Source organism: Thermothelomyces heterothallicus, assembly GCF_042370625.1.
Source record: "Thermothelomyces heterothallicus CBS 202.75 unplaced genomic scaffold P884_scaffold_3, whole genome shotgun sequence".
Lineage (NCBI taxonomy): Eukaryota > Fungi > Ascomycota > Sordariomycetes > Sordariales > Chaetomiaceae > Thermothelomyces > Thermothelomyces heterothallicus.
The window spans coordinates 640,978-662,113 of NW_027192564.1; the positions used below are offsets into that span (position 1 = coordinate 640,978).

The 21,136-nt window shown below is 56.4% G+C and overlaps 8 protein-coding genes across 8 annotated transcripts; 5 read left to right on the top strand and 3 right to left on the bottom strand.

The window, feature by feature from the left end:
- Positions 1-85: 85 nt before the first annotated feature.
- On the bottom strand, positions 86-1,606 carry P884DRAFT_77745 (uncharacterized protein). The gene has a single exon (XM_069446079.1). The coding sequence runs from the start codon at positions 1,491-1,493 to the stop codon at positions 213-215; it is 1,281 nt and encodes a 426-aa protein (XP_069300526.1). The 5' UTR covers positions 1,494-1,606; the 3' UTR covers positions 86-212.
- Positions 1,607-2,499: 893 nt separating this feature from the next.
- P884DRAFT_217469 (SacI homology domain-containing protein) lies at positions 2,500-7,280 on the bottom strand. Its single transcript, XM_069439351.1, has 5 exons — positions 6,421-7,280; positions 5,070-6,368; positions 4,481-5,016; positions 4,207-4,426; positions 2,500-4,144 (listed from the first exon to the last, which is right to left on the bottom strand). The coding sequence occupies exons 1-5, from the start codon at positions 7,059-7,061 to the stop codon at positions 2,800-2,802; spliced, it is 4,041 nt and encodes a 1,346-aa protein (XP_069300527.1). The 5' UTR covers positions 7,062-7,280; the 3' UTR covers positions 2,500-2,799.
- Positions 7,281-8,775: 1,495 nt separating this feature from the next.
- Positions 8,776-11,456, top strand: P884DRAFT_237059 (uncharacterized protein; the record flags this gene model as incomplete). The annotated part of the gene is made up of 5 exons (XM_069440020.1): positions 8,776-8,847; positions 8,904-9,119; positions 9,183-9,286; positions 9,680-10,882; positions 10,938-11,456. The coding sequence occupies 5 exons, from the start codon at positions 8,776-8,778 to the stop codon at positions 11,104-11,106; spliced, it is 1,764 nt and encodes a 587-aa protein (XP_069300528.1). The 3' UTR covers positions 11,107-11,456.
- Positions 11,457-12,307: 851 nt separating this feature from the next.
- Positions 12,308-12,607, top strand: P884DRAFT_255435 (uncharacterized protein). The gene has a single exon (XM_069440988.1). It carries the CDS (start codon positions 12,376-12,378, stop codon positions 12,580-12,582), a length of 207 nt encoding a protein of 68 aa, XP_069300529.1. The 5' UTR covers positions 12,308-12,375; the 3' UTR covers positions 12,583-12,607.
- An 18-nt stretch (positions 12,608-12,625) lies between these two features.
- Positions 12,626-14,426, top strand: P884DRAFT_77913 (heme peroxidase). Its single transcript, XM_069446080.1, has 3 exons — positions 12,626-13,258; positions 13,365-13,738; positions 13,807-14,426. The coding sequence occupies exons 1-3, from the start codon at positions 12,778-12,780 to the stop codon at positions 14,017-14,019; spliced, it is 1,068 nt and encodes a 355-aa protein (XP_069300530.1). The 5' UTR covers positions 12,626-12,777; the 3' UTR covers positions 14,020-14,426.
- Positions 14,427-14,832: 406 nt separating this feature from the next.
- P884DRAFT_267126 (ATP11 protein-domain-containing protein) lies at positions 14,833-15,912 on the top strand (the record flags this gene model as incomplete). The annotated part of the gene is made up of 1 exon (XM_069442079.1): positions 14,833-15,912. One exon carries the CDS (start codon positions 14,833-14,835, stop codon positions 15,910-15,912), a length of 1,080 nt encoding a protein of 359 aa, XP_069300531.1.
- Positions 15,913-16,154: 242 nt separating this feature from the next.
- P884DRAFT_192845 (uncharacterized protein) lies at positions 16,155-18,038 on the bottom strand (the record flags this gene model as incomplete). The annotated part of the gene is made up of 4 exons (XM_069437707.1): positions 16,155-16,486; positions 16,550-16,724; positions 16,813-17,724; positions 17,790-18,038. The coding sequence occupies 4 exons, from the start codon at positions 18,036-18,038 to the stop codon at positions 16,155-16,157; spliced, it is 1,668 nt and encodes a 555-aa protein (XP_069300532.1).
- Positions 18,039-19,001: 963 nt separating this feature from the next.
- Positions 19,002-20,043, top strand: P884DRAFT_289768 (uncharacterized protein). Its single transcript, XM_069444014.1, has 2 exons — positions 19,002-19,532; positions 19,590-20,043. Exons 1-2 carry the CDS (start codon positions 19,356-19,358, stop codon positions 19,944-19,946), a joined length of 534 nt encoding a protein of 177 aa, XP_069300533.1. The 5' UTR covers positions 19,002-19,355; the 3' UTR covers positions 19,947-20,043.
- Positions 20,044-21,136: the final 1,093 nt, after the last annotated feature.

The following is a 21,136-nucleotide window of genomic DNA, read 5'->3' on the forward strand; positions in this document are numbered from 1 at the left end:
TGTGGTCGTCCGCCTTCCTACGTCGCTTAAAGGGGTCTACCGAAGTGGGGGTTGGTTGCTCTTTACAGTTGTTTAACCAGGCAGCACCCCAATGGCATCTCGAGCAAGCGATTCGACCGAGTACCCCGAGTCCTGCTCAGGAGCGATGGCTCACCCCGCGCTCCTGCGAGCACAACGGGGCGACCAACCGACGACGCAACCAGACCAGCTCCCTAATCCTTCGATCTCGCGGTGGTCCGCTGAAGGAGCGCGGCAGCCCTTTGGAGCCGGGACATACTCCTCGACAGCCCGGGTCTCGCCAGATCGCCGTTCGAGTCGAGTACCCCAGCCAGGTCAGACAATGACGACGACGACGTCGACGGCGACAGCGGCGCTTCTAACCTTCTCCGTGCTCCGGCGCCCCGTATGCTTATATCGGGCAATATCCTGGCCCAGGACCGTCGCCGCCTCGCAAAATTCCCCCCTTCACGCAGCGGCCGCGGTTTCCTCATCATCAAACCTCTCGACTTCTGCGGCGTCCCCGTAATGCCCACCCCCATTCCCTGGACAGGTGCTGACAGAGGCTGGCTAGCTGGCCTGGCAAGACACCGGCTCTGCCCTTGCCGCGTGGTCACCCAGGGTGGCTGGCAGTTCTCTGGCCAGACGACATTGTCGCTGCTGCTGCGGCTGCAGGAGATTCCCGGGTTGCGCGCGTTGCGTGCTGCCGCCGCCGCAGTAGCGCTCTTGCTCGCGCGTGGGGAGGACGACAGCCAGCGCACGCGCATAAGCAACTGGCTGAAGCGCTTGCCTACGGCGCGGGCTGCGCTGCCTGGGGAGTGCAGCTTGGAGCTTGCGCGGCTGGAGGAGTTGCCGCGGCCGCCGGCAGTCGAGCTGGGTGGCGGAGAGGGGGGCCGACTGCAGTAGGGGCACACTTCTCGGGGTTCTGGTATGGGAGGAGTGGCGAGCTTGCTTTTGCTGTTTGAGGAAGGGGAACCTGCTCGTTGGAGAATGGCACGCACATTGTCGGCCAGCTGGACACTAGTTTTGGCCTTTCGACCACGGTGGTTCGCGGCACCGTTCTCGATGGACTTGGAGCAGGCGCAGTACGTCTCATCGCCGTGACTGCTGACTGCTTGGCTCCAGCCGCGAATCCAGTCTGCCTTTTTACCTTGACTCCTTCGTGGGAGGAGCTGCTGCCGGGTTGCTAGCCAGTCGGTGGGCGGTGGAGAGTCTTCTTCCTGGGCTGACGACGGTGCTTGTGTTTCCTGGGGCCGTATCTCGTGCGGTGGCTGTTGTGGTGTCTTCACTCGTCGTTCATCTCGTACTGGGGCCTGCTTGGGCTCGTCTGCTGGTCCCGATGGCCTCGTCGCGGATCGGGACATCGCCGGCTCGTCCGTAGGGCCTGTCGCATCCGAGCATGGCGTTGTCTGGGCAACGAAATCGGACAGAGCGAGGGGTTCCGGATTCCGCGGGTTAGGTAGGCTTCGAGGAGACGCACGGCTTGAGATATCCATGGTTTCGAGGTAGTAGGGGACTGAGGGCGGGCGGGGATAACCCGGGGTGTCGCAGGTGTGGCATCAACCCCTTGATCCTCCAAGGGGTGTCAAGACCAGACACGCACTTTGCTCGAGTGTCAGCCAGCGAGGTCGAAACCAGCAAAAAGAACTCAAAAAAGAAAAGTAGCACTAACCTTGGCTTGTCCCACGACGCAATGCGCCCCGAGTTTCTGTCCGAGACCAAGCCGATCCCTCAGCCAGCCAATGATCCCGACGACAGTCTTGGGGCGGACGCCGATAACCCCAGCCTCTGTGCTATTCCACTGCGAACAACACCGAGTTGTGTCACCTGGAAGGAACAGCCTCGATAACCATGGCCTTCTGTCGCACTCGAGATCCCAATCGAGCAATGTCTCACAGCGGGTTGATATTCGGGGTAGTCTAGATCTTGCGCTGGATTAACCTCTATAGTCTCTTCGAATTTTCTCTGGTTCGGTTCGCAGGATGTTGCAAAGGTTGGAGAAAGATCGCGTTGGGATGGTTTCCGTACAGGCAAAAGCACCATTCCATTTCGACGTGTTTGGGCGGTTCCCAGTTGGGGCCGGGCGTTCTCCCCTCCAATCCCGGAGCTCTTGCAGCACCCGGCATGTAACCCGCGCTGCTTGGCAGGCTCGTGACCCCCGGCCTGGGGCTGACGCCCAGGCCGCTAACTAGTTAGTAGACTAGCGCGCGGGCCCGGCGCATGAGGGGTGCCGCTGCTCTTCTACGGATTACAGCAACCTAAGGCAATGAATGAGATCCGCCTGGGGCCTGGGCAATACACTAGACACCAGTCAAGCTTTCGGTGGTAAAATACTCCGTACATATAAAGAAACCGAAGGGGCGACTGCAGCGCGCAGTTTCTGAATTTAAAATTAGAAGGATATTCGTTATGCCGATCTTACGCGCTTCTTGTCTGGCTATTTCGGCCCTGAGAGTGTATGACGAAGAATTAGCTCGAATGCGAACAAGCTGCAGCTCATTCCCAGAGCATAAGGTATATATATATATATAACGATACTCAAGCGATGTACTTGGGTGAAGCAGCCACTTCCTGGGACTTTCTCTTCATTCATTCGCCGTGAACCTCATCCAGAAGCCAACTCTAGAATTGCACCTTTTCTGTAGCCATCTGTTTAACTTTCTACTGTGAACCGTGACCCCTCGTTTCCAGACAACCGGGCGCTCTTGATGGTACCAGCCAGCGCGCCTTCTAGGAAATACCCCAAACGGACCCCAAACGCCGTCGACCAAACGAGATGTTCGAGAAACCTTCAAGCTCTTCCTAAGAGGAAGGTTTCAGAGCCTCCCACCCGCTCATCTCTATCGCCTCATCGTCCCCCAACAGATCAATCGCCGGCGTTCTCCTCGGCGCTGGGGGAGGAGGCGGCGCCTGCTTTTGGATCGACACCGCTGAAGAAGGAGTAGTCGGTTTCCTAGCCGGCAACTGTGGCTTCCGATCCGGTGGCCCGGCTAAACCAACAAGTGGGATCCCCCCTGCGGCCACCATCCGGCTCGTCATAACGCCGCCCGCGCTGCTGTTCGTCCGCCGGGAGGGCTGTAGCGGCGGGGTGTACCCCCTTTCGATGTCGTCCCTCGCTGGTGGGGAGGTATTGCTCCGGCTCAGCTCAAACAACGAACCGTTAATGTTAGTTGCTGACTGTCGAAGGAGATCGCTTGCCGATCCTTTCAGACCGTTCACGGTCGCATCCGAGGTGAAGCTGCCCGAGGCGCTGCTTGCTGAAGAGGTCGGGGCGGCGAGATGAGCAGGCTTCTTCGCAACTGGAGGTGCGGTCTTCTGCTTTGCCGGCTGCTCTTGAAGTGCACCTGGCTTTGGCCCAACAGGCGGAGCCGGTGTTGCCTGATGTACCGGTTTTCGCTTCGGCTGAACGGAAGAAGGCGAGGGGCTGGTCGTCGGCCCGGTGCCCATAGTAGCCTGCCTTCGTGGCGGCGGCGGCGGCGGCGGAGGTGCCCCGTCACCCTGCAAGCTTTTGCTGTCCTCGCTGATATGCATTCTTCCTACTTTGGTTGACAGCGCTGACGGCTCGTACGGAGGTGGCAACTTTCTCGGGGCCGAGCTCGATGCGGAAGACGAGAGTAGTGTAGAATGGTTGACGTGTTCGTATGGAGAAGTTGACATGCTAGAAAACGACGACAACCTAGACTCGGACCGAGGAACGCTGACCCAGTCCGGCTCGTCTGTGGGGGCGTAAGGGTTGGTCGGCCGCTTCGGGTTCAGGATGATTTGTGAGCCCGGATTGTCTGGTTTGGGCGGATTGATGGAAGACTTCGCCATCTTTCCATTGTCTAGCCACCATTTCTGACGATCGGAACTCGCCGGCGGGAGACCAGGCTCGATAGCATCGTATCCTATCAGGTCCTCGTCATCCGACTCATTTTGAGCTAAATTCGCCGTACCGCCCCCGACTTCGGCTTTTCGTCGGTCGTAGACCTCTCGACTGATTTTATCCCGCAGCTTTTCATTCACGATGTTGACAGCACACTCGAAAAGGGCGTAGACTGGCCTGTGGTCGGAGAAACGGAGAGGCGCCGAGTTGTAAGCCAGCTGGCGCAGGTTTGATCCCTTGCGCAAGATGCGGTCGGTCCAGGCCGGAATACGTGCTTTCTCGCTTGAACCTGCTGTCAGCGCCGACACGCTTCCAACTATCGGTAGGGTAGCACTAGCACTTACGAGCTGTCAAAGTCATCGGTTCCGATATCATATTTGTAGGTCGGCATGAATGTGATCCGAGCCTCGGAATAAAAGCGAAAAGCCAGTCCGGCCACCATCTGCAGGTTCAATTGATCATTTTCAAACAGCCGATCGAGATCACGCCTCTTCACCGCATCTTTAGCTGCTTCGAGGCCAAGTCCAACCCGGTAGTTGAAGTCGCCAAACCAGATGACAGAATCTAAGTGGCTGTTAGCATCAGTAGAACGGCCTTCTTCATCCAAAAATGCCCTACCGTGGTCCGCTATCCCTCTATTCCTCTGAAAGTGGAGGCCTTGGTCGATAGTGGCGTAGTCTCTATTCCTTTCTTCATAGTTGGCAAAACCGGCTGCTAAATGTGCCGTCACAAAGCAGATAGGGGTGTTTGCGTAGTCGAGTCGTATGGCAACCGCCCCCTTGTTGCCAGCCATGCCCGACATCCCTGTCTTCTTGACGCTGCCTTCCACATTCTTGATGTTATGGAGGACTGAAGCCTTCACGAAGATGCACAACGCAGCGCCAACAAGTTGACCACTCCGCAGCAAGACGTACTTATCGTCCCCTTCTCTGTTATAGTGACGGTCCAGCGTGCTTTTGATGGCTCGCTCCCACAGTTGTTTTCTCGAGGGGTCGCTGTTCATGATTTGCTGTGGATTAAGCTCGACGATCTCCTGAAATCCAATGGCGATGATTTCAGGCTGAACAGACCCCAATTCGGGGGGGCAGAGCCAGGGAGACAGATCCTCGTTGATGCCGTCGGTCCGCCCATTAAGGTTGAAGGTTCCCACGAAGCTGAGAGGGGTTAGCGTTTCCCGCGATGGTCACTCCCGTTGGTTAGCACGTACATGTGAATCTTCTCGTTTGTGGAAAACTCAGCGCTCCGCCGTTGCAGCTCGCCAGCCACATAGTCACTGATAGGGTCGAAGAGAACGACAGGGGTCTGGCCGACTAGTCTCCCAAGCAAGGTATCGATGGTGATTTGTCGCGCTTTATCAGCAAAATTATTATAGTAGAGTCTGGTGGCCGACTTTCGGACATCGGCAATGGCACCAGCAAGAGACATCTTGCCGGTGCGGGTGAATGAAGACTTGAGGGCGCCGGTTCCAGCATAAATCTTGGACAGGGAGTCGCCGTTGTCGGCCCACAGGTTGGCATGCCGAGACCAGAAGTCAGATGGTGCTCTCTCCCCTCTGTGGCCAAGGAAGGATTCCACAGCCATTTGTGAGATGATTGTCTGAATGAGGTTTGTCCTGTCTAGACAGTCAAGGCAATTGGTCCTAAAGACACCCTCTTGCTGTAGCACCACAACATAACGGGCCTTCTTGTGGCCGTTTAAGCCGCCGCCGGGCTGCTCTCCATCATCCGACTCTTGGGCAAGATAGTACGCAAATCCGTCGGCTGAATTTTCGATGTACCGACGGATCTCGTTGGCAGCCACGTAGCCCTGCGGGCCCTTGGTCTCGGCATGGAAATCATACTCGGTCTCCCTGAGCAACGCATGATCCCGAGACTGGTTGCCCACTTGCCTGCTAAGGGGGCAGTTTTGGATACCGAGTCGATAGAGAGTGGTGAGCTCATACTCGCCGGGTTTTGTGGCACTGAGAAGATTGACAACGTGAACGGCGCCATATGCTTGTTCCAGCTGTGAGAAGTGTTTGTCGAACGCTGGCTGAGTCCCGTCAGCAGAGCGGGTGATGGTGATTTTTTGTTGGTTGGGTAGAAGACCAGCAGCCTGCTCCCAGAAGACGGGTACTGAGCCTCGCACTTGAGCATAGGAGAAAACAACTCCGGAAGGACTCCAATAAATTGTCTCTGTCTCGACAAAATTGGCCACGTTCCCATCGTCGTCGATGCCCCGGGAGTTGAACCTCGTGCCGGCTCTGCGACATGACAATCGCGATATGATAGTCAAGTAAGATGGCAAGCCCGTCTTCGCAGCACTAAGAGGTGCTGCACTTTGTGGGATGGCCCAACTCCTACAGAAACCGCGAATCGCACAAGTTAGTATCCGCGAGGCATCCAGCGCCTCCCGCTCCGCTTTCTGCAGTCGAGAGCGAAACAACACAAGCGGTTGTATCATGTAAGAATTCCAGAGAAATGATTCGTCAAAGTTGTCTATGTCAAAATCCGCAGCATCGGCCGGCCTAAGTTCCGTCAGTGCCCGTTGACGGAGATTGTCTAGGCTGTGTTCCCTACCTATCTTGCATGCGGTTCGTGACATCAAAGTCGGTACTATAATAGAATGTTCCGTTCCCGAGGAGTTTCTGTAACTCCTGGCAAGGGTGTTGTTCCGTTGGCGTCTCTCTTCGGCTCAGTCCTTGCCCGTATCCCGAGGCCGCATCGGAGTCCACGTCGTAAGGGTCGGAAGAAACGACATCATCGTATTCGGACGAATTGAGGCAGAAGAACTGCACAGCCTCTATTCTTTCCACCGTCTCGCCAGGGCGCAGCGTTGCGACCCGCGACGCTTGGGTTATGACGCAGAGGAATACATCCCGCTCAATCGATATCAGCCCCAGGGTTCCGTAAATCGGTCGCGGCGTTAGCGGGCGGTAGTCGTTAAGCAAGTTTCCCGAGGTTGGAGAGAACTCCACCATGCACTTGGAAACGTTACTGTCAGAGGCAGCTGGCCGCTGGCGGCCCGATGACACTGACGCAAGAAACCCATTGCCAAAACCTTCGCTTGCTGTTGCGCTGTGTCGCAGGATCAAGGCGTGAGAATTTGAAGCGATTGCAATAGCTCGGTGAGGGTATTCGCGGATGAGAATTTGGCTGGACTTCTCGGGAGACGGGGGTTGGCCGGGCCAAAGTGCCGCCGAGGGCGCGCTGTAGTCCATATTCTGCTCTTTGCTCTTTCTCTTAGTCGCAATAAGGCACTAAGGCCGCGCGGTAGATGGTCCGGAAACAGCCTGAGAAACCCAAGGCAGAGAGGTCATGGCGAGCTCAGAGTAATTGACGCTTCGCCGAACTGGGTGCAGACTCGTGGGGAACTGGGAAGGTCATTTCCCCGGTGGTAAATATTGGACGATGTTTTGAGGTATCCCTCGGCCTCGAACTAGGCTGGGATGGTGTTGGGGGACACAGCTTGCCAAGGTGTCCAAGTTAGTTACAGCCTAATCGTGCCTGTCCGGCCGGCTGGGCGCTTTCAGCTGCATGTTCTGTCAGCCAACCCCTGCTCAGGCTGAGCGGACGTGGGGCTCGTATACTTACTGCGCAGAGTACGGAGCACGGATTACTGTACGGCATTTGACGCCTCTGATAGAGATCGGTCAGGTACCTTTTCCGTACAGGTAAGGTAAGGTAGGTATCATCCAGGTAACCTCCTACGCACTTGCCGTGCTCGGAGAGTGGTCTAACTTTGTGCTCTTGTTCTCTCCCACGGAAACTCAAAATTACAAGTAATGCCTTTAGGTACTCCGTACTGTTGGTGCTTTGACCAGGGCACCCACGGAGTACTTCACAAGTTCTCCAGCACCGTGTGAAGTGCGGTGCATTCTCCGTTTGCTTTCTGCAGATCTCGAAGCCGGATCAACCGTCTCGCTCAGGACCAAGACGATAGGCGTTTCAGACGTGGAGGGTCGAGTTTAAGCCAACGAATACCACTGATTCGAAGTAATCGACCCCAAGGAGTCGCAGTAATATGCATCGGTACAGCGAGAGCAGGACTGGCCAGATCTCGACCTCCTACGAATTAACTAAGACAAAGAAGAAGCAGATTATGGAGGGCAGAGGCAAAGCTGGTTGCTGATATGTGCAAAAGAGCGAGTACTCCAGAACTGTCCATATTCAGGGCGTTCGTACATTGTCTCATGGGTTCAGAACTTGAAAATACAATAGCAGCGGATAGTCCGAGTGTGCTTCCCCCGTTTGTACCGAGTACGTCCACAACTACAGCGTCAAGACTTCCCTCCATGATGTCGCAAAATCTTCTTGCACCCAGTTGAAGAGAGAACATGTAGTAGTAAGAACACCAAAACATAACCAATCCAGGTAGGCTTCAGATATGTAATCAAGGGTGAGATCATGCTGCCCGTTTTCGGGGAGTCAGCCTCTTCCTATCATGTTTGTGTGATTGAATCATCATCAGCCTAGGGAGAAAAAAAGGAGAAAAGCGCAAAAAGTCGTTCAGAGTGGCAATATAAGTACGTGAATGATTATATAATCTTCCCCACTTCGGCCCTACATCAAGTCTTCGTTACGGAGCGTGGACGAAACTTAGTACCGTACTCCGTAACCACACGTACGGAGCAGGTAAGGTATTATACTGTACGGATTACATACTCCGTACACATGGTGTGTAGAAGTGGCCAGCGCAAACCATCGGTGGGTCCTTCAAGCTGCAGCCGCTTTTTTGCGCCCAGCCTCAACTTCCAGCCTCTTGATTCTCTCGCTTGCACAGCTCGGCGATTGATCATTCTCGCTTCGTCGCCTCGACACCAGCCTACGTAACGACTCATAATTGCCATATTCTCTCCTCGGCAACCGTGTATTTGTGTTTGGAATTCAAGGCGGACTAGCCCAAGCAGCATTACCGATCCACGACTCGCAACGATGGGCGACTTCACCAACTTTGGGGGGACTGACGAAGAGAATGCCGAGATTAAGCGCCTCAATGCCGATGTGGTAAGTTGCCCAACCACGGGTCTGTCACGCAGACAACTGACTCTGCATTCTTCCAGGAGGCGGATCCGGACAACTTCGAGAATTGGGAGAAACTGATTCGCGCCTGCGAAGGCCTCGAGGGTGGCCTCAATCGCAACTCCAGTCCCCAAGCTTTGGCGACGCTTCGCGACTCTTACGACCGCTTTCTCCTCAAGTTCCCGCTTCTCTTCGGTTACTGGAAGAAGTATGCCGACCTGGAATTCAACATCTCAGGGCCCGAGTCGGCCGAAATGGTAGAGCAATTCGCTTCTCCTACCGCTACCGGAGAACCGCAACGGGGCTGATGCGTTCCATAGGTCTATGAAAGAGGTTGCGCTAGCATTACCAACTCTGTCGACCTCTGGACCGAGTATTGTTCTTTCAAAATGGAAACAACTCACACCCCCCACCTTGTGAGAGAGTAAGTATAGGCGGACCGTTTCATTCCCTGCCCCATAACCTCCTCACCCGCAGCAAACCTGTGAGGCTGGCCCGCGCCGCCCGTCGAACCGCAAGAATGACTCCAAGCATACATCCGTACGGGACATGGTGAGAGATACCAAAGGCGGCTGCCACCCCCTACTGGGATCCTTCTCTCACAATTCTAACCAGGCTCTGCTGTGGTCTGCAGATCACATGCTGTGTGTCGTGGCCTCATGCTCACTTCCCGTTCGCACGTTCCCCGGAGATGTAGTATTGGCCTCTTTGGATGGATCGCACCGTTTACACAAGTCCCCTCTTGTATTTACACGCCCTTCCCAACCCGTCCCCTTCCCATCTCGCGGCATGCGTTCGCCACTAACACGGATCGCAGACTGTTTGAGCGTGCGGCTTCGCATATCGGGTTGGACTTCCTCTCCCACCCGTTCTGGGACAAGTACCTTGAATACGAGACGCGGCAGGAGGCGCAGGATAGGATTTTTGCGATTCTCAACCGCGTTATCCACATCCCGATGCATCAATATGCTCGCTACTTTGAACGCTTCCGGCAGATGGCTCACACACGACCCCTAGAAGAACTCGTTGCGGCCGACGTGTTGGCTCGGTATCGCGCCGAAGTGGAAGCTGAGGCCGCACAGTTTGGCGTGCAAAAGACCGAACTGGAAATCGAGCGGGATATCCGGGCGAAGATCGACGCCTCATTCTACCTCATCTTCCAGCGCACCCAGGAGGAGACGAGCAAGCGGTGGACGTACGAGGCCGAGATCAAGCGGCCGTATTTTCACGTCACAGAGCTCGATCATTCCCAGCTGGCCAACTGGCGGAAGTACCTCGACTTTGAGGAAGCAGAGGGCAACTATCAGAGGATCGTTTGCCTCTACGAGAGGTGCCTTGTCACCTGCGCCCTCTACGATGAGTTCTGGCTTCGGTACGCGAGGTGGATGTCGGCACAGGATAACAAGGAGGAAGAGGTGCGAAACATTTACTTGCGCGCGACCACGCTGTTTGTTCCCATCAGCAGACCTGGTGTCCGCCTCCAGTTTGCTTATTTCGAGGAGATGTGTGGCCGGGTCGACGTGGCCCGGGACATCCATGCGGCGATCCTCACGAAGCTACCAGATTGCGTCGAGGCGATAGTCTCGTGGGCCAATCTACAGCGGCGACAGAGCGGGCTGGATGCAGCGATTGAGGTGTACAAGGCTCAGATCGACTCCCCCGTCGTTGACATCTTCACCAAAGCCGCGTTGGTTACTGAATGGGCGTTCCTGCTGTGGAAGGTCAAGGGCTCCGTCGAAGAAGCACGGACAGCCTTCGCCAAGAATGTGGAGTGGTACGCCGATAGCCGTCACTTCTGGCAGAAATGGCTCGAGTTCGAGCTGGAGCAGCCGACCAATGCGGAACTGGAAGCGCAGCATGCCGAGAGGGTCAAGAATGTCTTTGCCGAGATGCGGACCAAAAGCCGTCTCTCGCCAGGCGTCAAGCAGGAACTCGGTCAAGTGTACCTGACCTACCTGCAACAGCGTGGGGGCAAGCAGGCCATGAAGGAGTTCCTCCATATCGACCGAGAGCTCTTTGGGTATGTGATGAAGCATTCGTGGTCCGGCGCGAAACTCACTGACTTGGATATGCAGACCCCAGTCAATTTCCCCCATCACCAAGGCGAAGCTGTCGAAGGAAACTGCTGGTCTTCCGGGCCTTGATGAGGCAACCCGTGCCAAAGCGGAGAGGCGGTTCTACAACTACTACCAGTTGCATATGGACCCGGATCCTAATGCCCAAGGGCCCGCTAGCTTTGAATAAGCCGTTTCGAAATGAGTTCTGGCACATGAGAGAAAGCCCGCGGTGAGCAACAGCTTTCGCCGCATAGTCGGCCGTCCGCTTTCGGAAGATGAGTGTCATGCCAGGGGAGCTATCTACCTGGCTAGGCATCGGTGAGAGATCTGTCTGTAATTTGACTCCGAGGAGCAAAAGGTGCTGGTCAGTCGTGTGCTTGGGCCTCTGATGATGCTCTTGTGAGCCCAAAGTTTTGTCCCTTTTTCTTGTGTTCCTGTTTTATTTGTTTTCTTTGTTCCGATCTAAATATAATCTGTTTCGTATAAATCAGGTCAATCAATACAAATTGATTCAGCAAAGAACCCCCAATTCAACGCCAGTTTCCAATATGAGTTTGATATCCGACGTACCTATATAGTAGTATCATTGGACAATAACAACCGACGCCCTCAGGTACGGAACAGTACATACCAATATTGCAAAGCACACTATTACACTGCTGCTGTGCAGCATGGCTTGTTCTACTCGGTATATGCAACTGCCTGTGGGTGACCCATTGCTGGTTCTTGGCCTCCAATCCGGGGTGGGTCAAGGACTCATTGGGGGCGAGCCGGCCCGCCCAGCTCGGCCTTCCGTGTCAGGTCATGCTGACATAACTATAACTATCGGCTCTGACGGCATTTTGCCACTGCGCGGCGGATTTGAATAGGGCTGTTGATGAGAGTGTTTGGTGAAGAGGCAGAAGACCGCAGAGATCGTAAACCACTTTCTATTTTCAATGTCGCGGAAATAGCAAGCCTTGAGATTGCGGACAAAGTCTGACTCAGGGCTCTCTTCGCCTTCTTTAATTGAGTTTTCACATGATCTGACTCAATCTGGCGGCTGTGTCATGTAATGTTATGTAATCCAATCTATACCGAGTACGGATTATACATTGGCGCTTACTAGTTATGTAGAGTACTGGAGTCAATGTAGTAATATCAAAGCTGCCCTATCACGGCGCTCCTAAATGAACATGCTAGTCATACCTGGTACTGCGGAGGCCGAGAGGCAAAAATGAGCCTCAAGAAATGTGACGCTCATCCTTCTGGAGCCTTGCTGCTCGGCTCTCCTCGGAGAATACTCGGCTCCGTCATGAACGTCTCGGCGCGCCGTCCCGGTGGGCTCCGTCTGCTATATCCTGGCGCCGCGTGCGCTGCCCGCCACGAGAAGATGGATCCAGGAGTATCCGTCACGTCAAAGTTTCGCGGACCGCCGCGATCCTTGGCCTGTCTCACACTGTAGAAGACCCACCTTATGGGCTTGCAATTGACCACTCAGGATCCGCCTATATCGGTTTTTCGATTTGATTCCACTCGCCCATTTTCCGCGAACAAGCCGAAGGATATCCCGTACCGTCCACCTCCGTTTTCTTTTGATTACGCATCGCCCACCCCATCCCACGCCTTCTCCGGTGGCCAGCGGTTTCGGACCATTTTCTTCTCCTTCTGCCGAATCCTTTAAATATCGAGATATCCGGTGCTTCGAGGTGAGCAAGCCCTGCCGTTTCCCCCCTCGCATCATCACATCACAGCTCCCTCGCCTTATCAGCGATCAGCGATCGCGCCATATCAAGATATCCCCTCCCACACACACACACCCTGCAAACGCACGTTGGAAGCACACCTCATCTGACATCGCGTTTTCGCAACACCACAGATGGCAACTGCAACTCGCACCTTCACCCGCGCCCTGCGCACCTCGGCCCGCCCCGCCTTCGCCGCCGCTCCCCGGGTGGCATTCCGCCAGGCTGGCCGTCGCTTCTACTCGTCGGAGCCTGCTCCGAAGAGCAGCTCGTCGGCGTGGATCTGGGCTGCCGGTGCCGCCGCTGCCGGTGCCGGTGGCTGGTACTTCCTGAACAACCAGAGCTCGGCCACTCCCCAGGTCTTCAAGCCCAAGTACGAGGACTACCAGGCCGTGTACAACGAGATTGCGAACCGCCTCGAGGAGAACTCGGATTATGACGATGGCAGCTATGGCCCTGTGCTGCTGCGTCTCGCTTGGCACGCCAGTGGCACCTATGACAAGGAGACCGGCACCGGCGGCAGCAACGGCGCCACCATGCGCTTCTCTCCGGAGGCCGATCACGGCGCCAACGCCGGCCTGAAGGCTGCGCGGGATTTCCTTGAGCCTGTGAAGCGTAAGTCCCGCGACGATTGATTGTCAAAAAAAAAAAAAAAAAAAAAAAAAAAAAAAAAAAAAAAAAAAAAAAGGGAAATCTCCGATCGACTGACATACAATCACAGAGAAGTTCCCTTGGATTTCTTACTCTGATCTCTGGATCCTCGCTGGCGTCTGCGCCATCCAGGAGATGCTGGGCCCCCAGATTCCCTTCCGCGCCGGCCGCCAGGACAAGGATGTCTCCGCCTGCACCCCCGACGGCCGCCTCCCTGATGCCGCCCAGGGCCAGGACCACCTGCGCAACATCTTCTATCGCATGGGCTTCAACGACCAGGAGATTGTTGCTCTGGCTGGCGCGCACGCTCTCGGCCGCTGCCACACCGACCGCTCCGGCTACTCCGGCCCCTGGACCTTCTCGCCCACCGTCCTGACCAACGACTACTACAAGCTGCTGCTTGACGAGAAGTGGCAGTGGAAGAAGTGGAACGGCCCCAAGCAGGTGAGTCAGCTCGATCGAGTTTCGTGAAGGGTTCGAGGAGCAGGCAGGTCTCTGACGCCGGGAAACAGTACGAGGACAAGAAGACCAAGTCGCTCATGATGCTGCCGGCCGACATGGCGCTCGTCCAGGACAAGAAGTTCAAGGAGTGGGTTCAGAAGTACGCTGCCGACAACGACCTGTTCTTCAGGGATTTCGCAGCCGTTATCACCAAGCTGTTTGAGCTCGGTGTGCCCTTCCCCGAGAACACGGAGCGGTGGGTTTTCAAGCCCGTCAACGCCTGAGTTGCGGGAATTGGAATGATTGAGGAGGCCATGTTGAGGGAGATGGAAAATGTGGTGCCACAGTAAGCGGGCATCCTGATTGGGAGGGGGGTTTCTTGCGAGGGAGTGGGCCTCTTCAACAGAAGAAGGCGGAAGGGCGGAGGATGATCATCAGGGCTAGTCGAGGAGTTGGCTTGGACCAACTCGGTTGACGCATGCCCCAACGACTAATTCGCCGCGCTGGAGCGGACAGGTTGCGGTCGTTCAGTGCCGCCGTATCCCATGGCTTCTTTGGCGTTTCCTTGTCGTGTACATCGGACAGCTCTTATAGCAGCGTGGGTGTTAATGGAAAGTCACTTTAAGAGGACGCAGCGATCTAGTCCAACGAGAACTTGTTTGAATCAAGAAGAATCCGCTGTTGGGAAAGGAACAGATCGCTCCAGGGTGTTCAAAGGCGGGGAAGGCCCTCGTGGGTTAAAGGTAATGCGGGAGAGGGAAGTATCCGTAATGCCGTGTAACCTAACTAGGTACCATTTTAAGGGATCGTCGACCACGTATGCCGACGATTGCTTGTTATGGTACCAAGTCTACACTGATAATAAGGGTCATTTCAGCCGCTGCCGCCCGAGGCGTCAAGGCTCCCCGCGTACGCAGTTATTACGTTATTCGGCTTACCCTTCCCCGCGGGGAGAGATGGAGCTTAGATCCAAATGACAAGGGTTAGGGTTGAGATTCAACGTTGGGTTACGGTATCATTTTCTTATCCAATTCGCCGAACCTCGTCTCATCTCCGGCATCCTCTTGAAGATCGCCTGCCCGCGGTTGACGAACACAATGGCCGCCGCTCGCGGACCGGCGCTGCGGCATTTCCTCAGCTGCCAGCCGCGGGTCCTGCACGCCTCGAACCAGCGGCGCTGGGCCCAGGTTCACGACGTGCGCTTCCTCGCGACAACGCAGCAACCGCGCAACGTTATCGAAAAGTATCGAGAGAAGCTCGACCGTAAGGCCCGCGAGGAAGGCCATCCAGATATCGAATCCCTGAGGGCGGCCTACGCCGACAAGATCAAGAACCTGCGCAAAGAGACCGACACCGTCACCGCTCCTCTACGCGGCGCAACACCCGGCGCACAAGCACCCCCACCGCCATCATCATCGTCATCATCATCATCATCATCATCATCATCATCACCGCCGCCGCAGTCTGCGTGCTCATCAACAGCCGCCCAGCCAAGTCAAGAACAACAACAACAGCAGCAGCAACAGCAACAGCACCAACCACGAAAATCATCTTCGTCGCCCACCGGGCTAAAGCCGCTCTCCGAGATCCTCGACCTCCCCAAGGCCTCGGCGCTGCCGCAGGCGGAGTTGACGGCCATCTGGCGGCTGCACCACGCGGCGCGGCCCAACTCGCTCTGCGCCGTCATCCCGGCCGCCACCTTCGCCGCCATGGAGGCGATGGCGCGCACGCACCCGCAGTTCGTCCTGCCCGTCCCGCACCCGGAGCAGGGCGCCGAGATGCACTTCCTGCAGTGGACCTGGGACCCGCCCACGCGCAGCGCCACCGTCCTCTTCACCCAGCTGGCCGAGTACAAGGCCCGCGGCGAGTTCGCGGCGCCCCACACCACCGTGACGCACTACAAGGACCTCATGGACCGCGGCGGCGACGGGGCGGCCGAGCGGCCCGGCGTCGTCCTCATGCAGGGCACCGTCCTCGAGGACAGGGGGGTCAAGGTCGCCGACGCGCAGTGGCTGGTCATGTGCCTGCAGAGGTTCTATGGCGGCTGGGACGGGTCCGGGGGGGAGGCGGGCAAGGAGCGGGCCGAGGAGAGGCGGCGGCTGCTGGAATGGTTCGGCAAGGGAGACACGCGGTTCAGCGTGGAGAAGCTGATGGAAGAGGCCGAGAGGATGGGTTAAGAAGGGGGGGGGGGACGGGTGGTTCCTGCCCTCTTGGAAGGAGACCTTTGCATCGCATCTTGCGCGAAGGTTTGTATCTTTGTATCATATACAATGTGTGAGAGTATACGATCAATAGACGATAGATGGACTCCCATGATGAATAGACTATCTCTTCCCTACATACATTCAGTCAATAGTGATGTTCCATCGTTATAGCCCCGGAGAGAGAGAGAGAGAGAGAGATGTCTGGTCTCGGCGCGTCACAACTTGGCACCCGAGCGCCGTTGCTCCTCCTTCGCCCGTTCCCGCATTATCCTCCTCAGCACCTTGCCGCTCGGCGACTTAGGCACCTGGTCGACGAACCGTATGCCGCCGCGGAGTTTCTTGTGGGGAGCGACTTGGGTTGCCACCCAGTCCGCAAGCTCCTGTGCCTTGGTCTCGCTAGCCTTCACGCCGTCGCGCAGGACGACGTACGCCCGGGGTACCTCGGTGGCCTTGGCAGCGTCCTCGACTCCAATGACGCAGGCATCCGCCACCTCCCGGTGGCTGATCAACACCCCTTCTAGTTCGGCCGGTGGGACGGGGTAGCCATCTAGATAAGACGGGGACGGTGAGCGACGGGAGCGTCACGAGAGATCCGGGCGTTTTAACTCACTGTACTTGATGAGCTCCTTGAGCCGGTCCACGCAGTAGAAGTTCCCATGCCTATCTCGCCTGAAGACATCCCCCGTCTTGAAGAAGCCGTCGGGCGAGAAAGCCTCCTTGGTGCGCTCTGGGTTCTTGAAGTATCCGGGAAACACGTTGGGTCCTTTCAGCCACAACTCTCCCTCCTTTCACAGCAGGTGACGTCAGTAAATGTACCTATCTTAAGAAGGGAGGCGGGGGGGTAGGAAGGGTGTGTCATAGAAAAAGGCTTACTTCTCCGTCTGCTACCTCTCTCCCGTCCTCTCCCACAATCTTGGCCTCCATGTTCGGCATCAGCTTCCCGACAGACCCCATGAACTTTGCCCACTCATCTACCACCTGGCAGCACACGACGGCGCTCGTCTCGGACAGGCCGAACCCCTGCTTCACCGGCACGCGCAGGCGGTTCCACACGGCCTCGGTCAGCTCCCTCGTCAGCGGGGCGGCGCCCGAGTGCAACACCTTGAGCGAGGTCAGGTCGTAGCCGTCCACGGCCGGGTGCTTGCTGAAGGCCAGGACGACGGGGGGCGGGACGTAGGCGAAGGTGATGCGATAGCGCTCGATGGCGCGCAGGGCGCGCTCCATGTCGAAGCGCTCCAGCACCACCAGCTGCCAGCCCTCGTACACCGACATCAGCACGCCGCAGGTCAGGCCGTAGATGTGGAAGAAGGGCAGCACGCCCAGCTGCTTGTCGCCCTGGCCGTCCGGCCCGCCCCGGCTCCGCCACTGGCTGCCCTCGACGTAGCTCGCCTGCAGGACGTTGGACACCATGTTGCGGTGGGTCAGGCAGACGCCCTTGGGCAGACCCGTGGTGCCGGAGCTGTAGACGAGAAAGGCGAGGTCGGTGCGCGGGTGGATGGGAGGCCTGGCGTCGTCGTGGCCGGCGGAGTCGGGGCTGCGGATGCTGGTGAAGTGGCGGATGCGGCCGCTGGGATCGCGGTTCGGACCGAGGAGGATGATGCGGTCGGGTGGCAGGTTGGCTTTCTGAGCAGCCGCCAGGGCCGTGGCAAGGTGGGCGGGCTGGGTGACGAGGCCCTTGGCGCCGGAGTCGCGGAGCTGGAAGGCCAACTCGTCGACGGTGTAGAGGGGATTGGCGGGGGATACGGTGCCGCCAGCCCAGAGTGCGCCCAGCGTGAGGATGGGGGTCTGTGAAAGGGGTGTTAACTGTCATGAACATACTCAGGAGGGGCCAGTCTCGGTGTGCAAGATACGTCAATCGAGTTGGGCGTATAAAACGCCAGCACATCGCCCTTCTTCCATTCCCAGAGTGCCTTCAGTCCCTTGCCAAACTCAATGGAGGCGCTGCGCAGATCGGCCCAGGTGTACGAACGGCCGGTTTCGCCGCATGTTAGAATCTCCTTGGTGACGGGGAAGTCCCTATGCCTGTCGCCGAGGAGGAGCGTCCAGAGATCTACCGCTTCAGGAATATCGAGCGGCGGAAAGGTTGACGGGTACGGCATCGTGGGTGTAAGAGTACAACTAGGCAGATAGCAGAAGCAGCTCTTCAATCGACCGGCTTCATCTCAGGCGTTTGATGGGAAACCTTGTCCCGGGCTTTGTTACATCCCGAGGCCCTAAGCTATCATCCTCCTTGTGGAGGCCGATTGGGTCTATGCATTTTACGAATCCGGCGATGGCTGGCGTCGGCTTTTCCGAGCGGCTTCTTCTTATCGGCTCGCGGCAGGTCGGTGACGGCTTTCCACTCGGGTTGTCAGGTTAGCATCGGCCCTGTCCGGGCTTCCGCGACGAGTCCGGGGGTAATAATGCGGGGAAGGTCAGCAGGCTCACCATGCTTGCGGCCACTAAAACAGACAAGGAAAGCGCAAACCACGGCGCTGGCACTGAGATCTCAATCACCCTGATAAGATCCATTCTTGTTCCTCCTCTTTAAGATATTAGTGCCTTCTCGCTTCCCCGCTGCTGGTTCTTGCTATCGCCTGGCTCTATCGCAACATTCTCAACACCATTGAGATTCGATGATAACCTCGGATATAACAATCACTGTCTGATTCCAATGTAGCAGGAATCATGTGCCTCGGTTGCAAGCCAGGCTCGTTTGTACCCAGGGGAGGCACAGCAGAGTTGGCAATCCCTCGATCCTGGAAACAACTTAAAACGAAACAATTTGAAGAATGGACCGAAATTGCCTGGTTATTGTGTATTCGATGACATAATCTACCATCTCGTCTCTTTCTCTTTGCCTTGGATCGCTGTCGTCTCGATCGGTAGTTTCCGTCGTTTCACCCGCTCCATCTCGGAGTTTTGAGGCGCAGACCCTCAGGGGCAAGAGCAGGGGGGTGAAGCACATCGGATCGAAACCGCTACCCGCTGCGACAAGCTCCAAACATCGCTTCGCGCTTCAGTCTTCAGTATAGTGTAGCTTCCTGCTCTCGGCTGAGACAGGGCCTAGATAGAAACCATGTCTGTTTTGCTCCGTCTTGGGTCCCTTAGCGATCGTCAGATCCCCATTGGATTCTCTCTTTTACGGCCAGGGCGTTTCGCTAATCACTCTGGGCGCCTGTCTGCTTTAGGCTCCTGAGGGAAACGGCTCACTCGGGATCAATATGCCTACTTAAGGTGGCCGCGGAGCCAGAAAAAGATTGCTCGTTTCTCACACCTCATCAACCACCTCCATCGGCTCAGCTTCTCTACCTTCTTCCTTTTCAATCCTTCAACTCTCAACAGCTGGGCTGTTTTTCTTCTTCTTCACTTGCGGCTTGTCTGTCTTTCTCTCGAAGGTCACCACCTCCATCTCCATCTCCATCAATACCGTCACAATGTATTTCAAGGCAGCGGTCCTCTTCTCCCTCCTCGCCTCCTCCTTCGCACTCCCAACCGGCAGCGCGGACCGCACAGTCAAGCGGGGAGTTCTTTCCGTCCAGAACTACTCGGAATTTCAGGTCTCGGACGGCGTTGCCGGCAATGCCCTGGCCGAAGTGAACGCCAAGTTCCCAGTATGCATCCCCCAACAACTCGCCCACCTCGTTGCTCCTTGCCGCTAACGTTGTCAGATCGACACATCCAATTTGGCTTCCGTCAGCGATGAGGATCTCGCAATCCTCAAGGCGGCACGCAAGACGGCCGAGGCGGCCGAGACAAAAGCCGGAGGCTTCAACGAAGCCATCAAGGCTGCCGGAGGCACCAAGACGACCGCTGGCCAGGCGCTCCAGAACGGCAAGATCAAGAACAAGGTGTTGAAGCTGCAGCTACAGGTCCTGGCGCTGCAGATCGAGGCCGCCAAGGGCGAGGACACGGCCGCGAAACTGGCCGAGGAGCAGAAGAAGTTGGACAAGAACGTCCAGCTTGACAAGGAGGCCGCCGGTCAACGGAGCCAGAGTGTGAACTTCCAAGGAACCAGTCAACCGTAAAGGTTTTTTTAAGGGGTAGTAGAGGTGCGGACAGTTCTGGACACTGCCGCCGAATGGAAATTCAAAGCCCCCGACGTGCCCATCGGTTAGCGGGTCGCATGATAAACCCTCGCCATCTGCCTGCCAGATCTTCTCCCCTGCTGTTCCGTGAGGCTTACCATGTGCACCACAACGTCGTACCTACCAGATCATAGGATCATTGGTCCTGATTCTCCTTTGGCAGTCTCGCATCCACTGGCTGCAACGTTGCGAGGTATGGAGCAACAAGTAAACAAGTAGACGGAGAGGAAGAACGGTTCCTCCACGTGCAACCAAGAGGGGAGGAGTCGTAGAGCTCAGTGACCACTGGCTGCTTGAGAGTACCTCTATGGTATGTTGGGTTGCAGCATATAGTATCTTGGATACTGCAAATATCATGCCATTGCTGATACTCAGCGCAGCTGAGGGGGGAATAAGGGGTACGGAGAGCTCGCAGACGAGCTTGTTATCGGAGAGCTTCTGTAACTTTGCCGTTTACCCTTCTCTCCCAACACGCCTACTAAAACAAACCAAAACAAAAAGTTATCTCATGTATTGGACTTGGTAATGGCTTGGTGTTGCATTGCCTCTGGCAGGTCCGCAGTGTGAGTTATATGCACGATATTCCAGAGAGGTTGGGTTGCTCGGTACGGCGTTCCACCCCTGCCATTGCGAGAGGATACGGGGGTTGCTGGCATATGATTCCCCAGCTTGGGTGTAAGCTCCCATGCCAGCAAAGAGATCTGGTGAGAAAATGCGTTAGGAGGATTACGAGGTGACCTGTTTGGATTGGGGGAATACCCAAGCCACGCTAGAAACGTGCGAACATCCCGCCTAACGAGAGAGGGGAAAAGAAGGAGATTCCCTGAATGCTTGAAGAGAACTGAAGGAGTTCGCCTGCCAGGTAAGATCATAGCACTAGGCGATTTCGTTTTCCAACGCTCTCTTTGGGTATCGGCATGATGAGAAAACGTTCTCGTAGAGGCCGTCTGCTACAGGCCAGCTAGCATCCGATAAGCCGCAGCCAACCTTGGCAGTGATCTGGAAGTCAAACGTACCAAAAGATCACTCAGTGGGCGTGGTCAACCCTAGTTTGTCGCAAAGCAACCGCGACATCGAGACGCGCAGTGACGGTGCTTTCATTGACGGTGGAGCGTCGTTTTTTTTTTTTT

Coding starts and splice junctions, on each gene's coding strand:
- P884DRAFT_77745 (XM_069446079.1), bottom strand. CDS start 1,493: ATGGATATCTCAAGCCGTGCGTCTCCTCGAAGCCTACCTAACCCGCGG.
- P884DRAFT_217469 (XM_069439351.1), bottom strand. CDS start 7,061: ATGGACTACAGCGCGCCCTCGGCGGCACTTTGGCCCGGCCAACCCCCG. Junction 5,017..5,069: donor ACAAACGAGAAGATTCACAT/GTACGTGCTAAC, acceptor AACCCCTCTCAG/CTTCGTGGGAACCTTCAACC. Junction 4,427..4,480: donor TAGAGGGATAGCGGACCACG/GTAGGGCATTTT, acceptor ACAGCCACTTAG/ATTCTGTCATCTGGTTTGGC.
- P884DRAFT_255435 (XM_069440988.1), top strand. CDS start 12,376: ATGGGCTTGCAATTGACCACTCAGGATCCGCCTATATCGGTTTTTCGA.
- P884DRAFT_77913 (XM_069446080.1), top strand. CDS start 12,778: ATGGCAACTGCAACTCGCACCTTCACCCGCGCCCTGCGCACCTCGGCC. Junction 13,259..13,364: donor TTTCCTTGAGCCTGTGAAGC/GTAAGTCCCGCG, acceptor ATACAATCACAG/AGAAGTTCCCTTGGATTTCT. Junction 13,739..13,806: donor AGTGGAACGGCCCCAAGCAG/GTGAGTCAGCTC, acceptor GCCGGGAAACAG/TACGAGGACAAGAAGACCAA.
- P884DRAFT_289768 (XM_069444014.1), top strand. CDS start 19,356: ATGTATTTCAAGGCAGCGGTCCTCTTCTCCCTCCTCGCCTCCTCCTTC. Junction 19,533..19,589: donor AAGTGAACGCCAAGTTCCCA/GTATGCATCCCC, acceptor TAACGTTGTCAG/ATCGACACATCCAATTTGGC.